Source organism: Pterocles gutturalis, unplaced genomic scaffold, assembly GCF_000699245.1.
Source record: "Pterocles gutturalis isolate BGI_N339 unplaced genomic scaffold, ASM69924v1 scaffold8944, whole genome shotgun sequence".
NCBI lineage: Eukaryota > Metazoa > Chordata > Aves > Pterocliformes > Pteroclidae > Pterocles > Pterocles gutturalis.
In genome coordinates, this window is record NW_010128213.1 from 59,360 (window position 1) to 66,075 (window position 6,716).

General features: G+C 53.4%; 1 protein-coding gene across 1 annotated transcript; it reads left to right on the forward strand.

Moving 5' to 3' along the window:
- The first annotated feature begins 4,927 nt into the window (after positions 1-4,927).
- CCL5 (chemokine (C-C motif) ligand 5) lies at positions 4,928-6,167 on the forward strand. The gene is made up of 3 exons (XM_010079524.1): positions 4,928-5,003; positions 5,478-5,589; positions 6,080-6,167. The coding sequence occupies exons 1-3, from the start codon at positions 4,928-4,930 to the stop codon at positions 6,165-6,167; spliced, it is 276 nt and encodes a 91-aa protein (XP_010077826.1).
- The last annotated feature ends 549 nt before the right edge of the window (positions 6,168-6,716 follow it).

Sequence of the window (6,716 nt, forward strand, 5' to 3'; positions counted from 1 at the left end):
CTGCTGATGGTGGAGTGTGGACCAAATTTGTGCTGCTGTGCATTGCCAGGCTCACATGACACACATCACCCTGGGCAGAGGCAATCCAGCTCCATGGACACAACCGTGAACCAACCACTTCCCATTGCACAGCCAGGGTTTCCTCATGGTCACCTCAGGAGAAGCAGAACGGTGCAGGCACAGACTGATGTCAGCAGAGCCTTCTCTGCCTGGGTGGAATCAGGCTGGGAGAGGGAACAGGTCTGGAGTTCCCATTCCTACTGGTTTTACAGTAACATCTGCATCTTGTTTTGCATGGAGAAAACAGCTGGTTGGGGCCATCTTCTGAGACTTCATCTGGAGCTGCAAAGAGTAGGTGATCCTGGTGTCCTGGCTGCGGCTGGGATAGGGTTAATTTTCTTCTTAGTAGCTAGAATAAAACTGTGTTTTGGATTTAGTATGGGATTTGGAATGAGAAGAATGCTAATAATATACTGACGTTTTCAGTCATTACTAAGACAATCAAGGACTTTTCAATTTCCCACACTTTGTTAGTCTGCAGGTGCACAAGAAGCTGGGAAGGAGCATAGCCAGAACCATGGACCCACAAATACTGGGTCAGGATTCGAGCTTAGGTTTAGGATTGAGGCCCAAATTGGCCAATGATATATTCCATATCATCTAACGTCATACTCTGTATGTTGTAAGGATCTGCCCGGAAGCTTGCTCTTTCTTTTGGTATTGTGGTTTCAGGGCTCTCCCTGCTCTGGGATCGTTATCCGGGAAAAGGCCGAGCCTTGGTCAGTGGGTGCTGAGCAGTATCACTGTGCATCACTCATTTGTATATTTGTAGATGTTACTACTGTTATTATAATTATTATTATCATTATTATTTACAATTTTATAGTATTTCATTTATTAAATTGTTGTTATTTCAATCCACGTGTTTCCTTTCCTTTTACCCCTTTAATTCTCCCCTCTATCCGTCGGACGGGGAAGGGTGAGTGAGCGGCTGCGTGGTATTTGCATGCTGGCTGGGTTAAACCATGACACCTGGTTTCCAGAGAGTCCTTCTGAAGGAGCTGAGACTTTTGCCTTTGTTTACCACACAGAAGGGGGTAGCTCTTGTTAGTCAGCATGCTTGGGGAGCTGTGCTGGGCGGGAACCACAGACGGTAGCAATGCGCCAGCATTGCCGGGCATCCTACAGCAGTGATGTTTGTGGCCCACTTCCACCCTTCTCCTGAACACCACATGTAGTTTCCTTGGCCCGATACATTTCACTTAAGAAAATAAGACATAAGAATACATTTCACTTACTGAAAGAAAAAAAAAAAAAGAAAAAGGGACTAAGTCAGGCTGAGGTAAAACCAAAACCAGTCTTCTCTCCCACCACTGGCACCCACCTCCTAGAAAGAGGCTTTCTGACAAATAAGAAGATGGAGAGGGGCTTGCAATGGGTCCCCTGCTCCCCAGCTTGTTGCTACCAGCATGGGCAGGACAATAGGGTGCTGCAGAACCCTGGACCCCCGCCCAGGGCAAAGAGCCCAAGGCATAGCCCAGGGCTCAAGGTGAGAGTACAGATGTCACCTGTCCCTGCAGCACCCAGCACAGCGGGGTTCAGCCCTGAGGGGGACGAGCACTGACACAGACGATGACACCTGGGAGTTGCCCGGTGCTGGCAGGAGCCCTGCTGTGTGCAGGGTGGAGACCTCCACCCATGTCCCTGGGCAGCAGGAGGAAGCACTGAGATGGAGATGAACAGAAGGGCTCCAGGAACATTTCCCTCAAAAGACAGCAGAGGGCCCGGTGCTCCTTGGATGCTCGTGTGTGGTTGAGAGGAGAAGTAAACGGAGAGAGAGAAATTCTCTCTGACTTGCAGGCGTCAGTGCACACAGAGTGGGGAAATCTCCCTTGTCCCATGCAGGTCCCTAGAATGGCCGGTGCAGCTCCCCGCTCCATCCGAGGCCAAACACCAGCGTGGTCCCCAGGGTCCCCCCTGCATCCCTTCCATGACATGGTCTGGGGTCACAGTGGGACTTCTGGCATCCAGCTGCCCCATGGTGCCCCGACCTCTGCCCAGGTTTCTCTGCGATGCAGGATGGATCCCTGCCGCTGGCCGCTGCCGCTGGCCACTGCTGCTGCCACCACCCCGGAGGAGCTGCACCGCAGGGCAAAGGGAGGCAGTGGGCAGCTTTGGAGGAGTGCAGGGGAGGATGAGAAGGAGTGTCATGCTGCTGCAAGGATGGAGCGAGGATGGAACCACGATGAGTGATCTGGCATCTTTACAACACTCTGGCATCTCTGCCGTGATGGTCAGGGCTGTAGAATACACTCCCCAAAACCTGCACAGGGACAAACCCCCTGCGTGAGGGGCAAGACTGGGCTGCCCAACGGTTATACGGGGTTATGTCATCCCTCAGACATGTTGGTGGGGGGAAGAGGGAGTTGTGCTAGGCTGAGGCGCAGCCACCCTGCGCTTTCAGAAAGATATGCAGATGTCATGGTTTCGGTTGGCTCTACAAGTTCTAACAGAGCGTGAGCTCCGACAGCCTTGTGGTCGGGGAACCGTCAGTATCACTCTGTGGTTTCTTAGATCTCTATCTGGCCCTGGAAGACATTTTGTCACAGACAGTAGCAGTTCCTTCCTTTGCCAGCAGATCTGGGCACAGCAAAATGTGTCCCATAGCAGGACAGTCTCGATCTGCGATGGCAGAAGAGTTGCTGCCATCCCACCAAATGCAACAAGGAAGCGATGGACCCTGGGGGCTGCATGTTGGAGCCCAGGAGTGTGCAGGGCCATGCCGTGAGGCAGGTGGAGGGGATGTAAAAACCTACTCTCTACAGGTACAGCTCCTTTGAAAGAAAAGTCCCGGCCCCAGGATCAGCCTTGGGGCAGCAGGGACAGGTCAAGGCTCAGTACAAAATAGAGGTGCTATTGTAGCGAGGAGGTGAGGCTGAGACACATCGCCTTGCTGTGCACCCCTGTGCACATCTGGGCATGAGCAATACGTACAGAAATTAGCCAGAACAATGGGCTAATTGCAATACTGGAATGCATGCAGTATGGGACCAGCAATAAAGAAACCCTTTCCCCATCTCCAAGAGTGGGATGTCCCTTGGAAAATTCCAGCTGAGATTTTGTCCCTTGCAACGCCTGAGTAGCCCCCCAAAATGTCACCACTGCGTGTTTGTGACAACCCTGTGCTGTCAGTCACTTGATTCAGCTCCAGGTCCCTCACATGTTTTTGAAGGCAGGAGTCCTCAGGGACCCCAGGACACCATCACCCCCAGCACCGTGAGGATGGCTCCTGGCAAGGTGAGTTGGGAAAGCCACGGACTCTTTCCCACCCCAGCAGGGTCCCTGGCACAGCCCATGGGGACCATCCTGCAGCACTGGTCCATACCCATGGGGACATTGTGGTGGAGGGGACACTGGGGGGAGGTAGCCCCAACAGAATCATAGAATCATAGAACCGTAGAATGGTTAGGGTTGGAAAAGACCCTAAAGCCCATCCAGTGCCACCCCCTGCCATGGGCAGGGACACCTCCCACTAGCCCAGGTTGCCCAAAGCCTCATCCAGCCTGGCCTTGAACCCCTCCAGGGATGGGGCATCCACAGCTGCTCTGGGCACCCTGGGAAGACTCAGACACAAGGAGGTCTCCGAGGGCCCCATGCAGATCCACGCAGCATGGTGGGGGAAAAGGAGAGTGGGAGCAGAGCAGTGCTGCCCTGCGGTCCCTGCTGCACTACTGGGGACGTGGGGCAGTGAGGAAATCCCAGGGAGACGAGCTCGTGGTGCCTCGTGAACAGCAGTTGTCACTGGGAGCCGGGCGTGAAAATACCCGGAGAAACCACAGGCTGTGAGCTGGCAAATTTGGTGCTTGTTGCAGAGAAGAGGGCAGTGGAAAAAGGGGAAACGCTCCCTGGGGCATCCCAGGAGCCCATCGCCTTGTGGCAAGGGCAGTGCCAGGGGGCTCTGGGTGGACCACATCATGAGCCCTGTGACTGTGTGTGTGTCTCCATGGGGACAAGGTGCCATGTTTGCATGAGAGCTGGTCCCTCTCCACTCCCTGGGCAGGAGAACCTCCTGCTCTGCCTTCTGCATCCCACCTTGTACCAAACCCACTTCTGTTTGCCCCGTGTCTCTGGGAGAAGATGGTGTTTGTAGAGTCAGATCATGGAGCCAGGCTTCCCAGAGAAGCGCTCCCCATCCTGGCTGATGCTGGGCTGTGTTGGGAGGGGTTTGGAGGTCCTGAGCTCCATACTAGGAGCACAGAATTGAGGATTTTGTGTTTCATGGTGCCAAAACTGCCAGCCCAGATCTACAACCAGTCTCCAGAGTGCCAGCTGTCCTTGCTGCCTGCACAGGCAGCAGAGCTCCAAGTGTGTCTGCTGTCCATGCTGCCTGCCTGCATCCTCCTTGTGCGTGTCCAGGTGTCACCATGGGAGCAGGGATCCTGGCTGGACCTCTACTGTCCCCAAGCATCTGAGCACCTGTTTCCTCAAGGCCTGGATCCCTGAAAAGGAGACTGAGTTGAGGTCCTCCTGACCCTTCGGGGAGGATGCGGAGATGAGCTCCCTGAGTATAGCTGTCGTGCTGGTGAATCTAAGTGTGAACCTGCTGCTCAGGGGCGGTTTCATATCCTGTCTCGGTCAATAGAGCCCTCATGAGGGTGCCGATTTGCTCAGACTTGCCTCACCTCACACAACGGCTATTCTGGTATTTCCTAGACCTGCTGCTTCCTTTTTTTCAGCATTTCTGAGGCAAAGGTGCCATGACATCAGCTCTGTTACGCTTTGGAAACTCCAAGTGTTTGCCTTGAAATCTGACTGAGGGGGCTGGCCACCATCCATATAAAAAACAAAGACCAAGCCAGCACCTTGCACCAGACACGGGAGGAATCTGCTCTGGTCCTGCCTCTGCCCTCATAGCTCATCCCTGTCCATGATGAATGTCTCCGCAGTGTGCCTCTCCATCATCCTCACTGCTGTCCTCTTCCCTCAGGCCTCTCCTGCTCCAAGTGAGTATAGCATCTCTCTCTGCTCTCTTGGGGGGATGTTTGCTCTCACTGGCAGTAATTTTGAAGCAGAACTGGAAAAAAGTTAGCTGCAAAGGTTGGAGACCTGTGTGAATAGCTTCTCCTGCTTTCTCGAGACTGATCTTCCTTTCTAGCATCTTTGGGATAAATTTTACTAAAGAGTATCAAAGTTTTCAGGTATCACCTCTCCTGATTTTGTTGCTGGGCTTTAGGAGGGATCCCAGCGTGGCTGAAGGGATTTTTGTCATTGGGAGTGAAAAACATTTAACAAGAAATCCTAACAACTACTTTAATTAAGCTTTGGTGTTCACAGCAATTTCTTGATGACTTTCTGGGGAAACAGGAAGAGAAGAGGGCTCCACAGATGATTAAGGGGATGGTTGCCCAAGCTCTTGGCTGGGGAATGTGCAGTTTAGTGAGTGACAGACTCATGGTGGCTTTCCTGATCTCTTCCAGTTGGGGCTGACACAACCGTGTGCTGCTTCAGCTACACCGTGCGAAAGCTGCCCCAGAGTCATGTGAAGGATTATTTCTACACCAGCAGCAAGTGCTCACAGCCAGCAGTTGTGTAAGTACCGGCTCCTGCTCTGGGCTCTGCCAGCTTTTGGGGTCTTTGCTTCACGTCCAACGGGGCCAAGAGCACGGTGGTGGTGTAAGGAACCACCCCTGGAGTAAGGGAAGGGGGCAGCCGCCACGGGTCCCATGCACGTGAGCACTCAACCTCCTCAGCTGAGAAATAAGTGGTCTCCTTGGTCTCCTTGAACCATCCTGGTGCTGGGAATAAGGTGTGGGAAGGAGATCCCTCTGGTCATGAGCCCAAAGCACATAATGTCCCACCTGCAAGACTTGCACTTGAACCTCTGAACCTCTGAGCATGGGGGTTTCTCCCAGGGGACCTTGGTGTCACCCTGGCCTCTGGGCTTTAGGAGGCTCTGCAGCCCCCCGATGATTGCAGGTGTGTGGGAGAGGCAGGTCAGCATGTGCCCAAGAGGTTACCCAAGGCTCTCATGTCCCTTTCCCCCTCTGGGGCTGTAACACCTCCCTGCCTGAATTGACAGGTTCATCACCAGGAAGGACCGGGAGGTCTGTGCTAACCCTGACGCCAGGTGGGTGAAGGAATACGTGAATGCCCTGGAGCTGCAGTGAGCGCTGGGAGCCGAGACGTCTCTGCCCTGGAGAAGTCCTGCAAGACCATCCAGCAGAGTCTTGGCACAGACCTAGAAATCCTGCTGCTGAGCACCGGGACCTGCTGAGCCACCTTGGGACCCCTGAAGTTCATTTTGTCTTGCAAAGGTGTCATTTATCCACGATAATTTATCCACCCTTATGGACAGCTGTGATGCTGGGGACCTCCTGGCCTCCCAGTCCTGTCTTGGTGTAGCCTGCTGTGTGACATGTGGCTAAACTGTCCCCTCCTTGTGCCTCTGCTGCTAGAATGGGAGGGGGATTCTATCCCCAGAGCTGTTTGTGGGCAGTGGTCTGTTGAAATTAGGTATGAGTACTGTCATGTAAACCCAGGCTGACTTCCAAGTCAGCCGGATGAATTTTGCCGTGGTACGGTAGATGCTGTGACTAAGATCTGTCTCCTCAGCGGAGGAAGCGATACGCTGGTTACTTACAGGATGCTCATTGTGGAACCGCATTGTTCAGCCTTGTTCTCAAAATGCTGTCTCTTGCTGGTGCCAAAGAATAAAA

Bases quoted from the DNA above. Each gene is read 5' to 3' on its own strand.
- CCL5 (XM_010079524.1), top strand. From the start codon at position 4,928: ATGATGAATGTCTCCGCAGTGTGCCTCTCCATCATCCTCACTGCTGTC. The intron at 5,004-5,477 runs GTGAGTATAGCA...GATCTCTTCCAG, and splicing joins TCAGGCCTCTCCTGCTCCAA to TTGGGGCTGACACAACCGTG. The intron at 5,590-6,079 runs GTAAGTACCGGC...CTGAATTGACAG, and splicing joins TGCTCACAGCCAGCAGTTGT to GTTCATCACCAGGAAGGACC.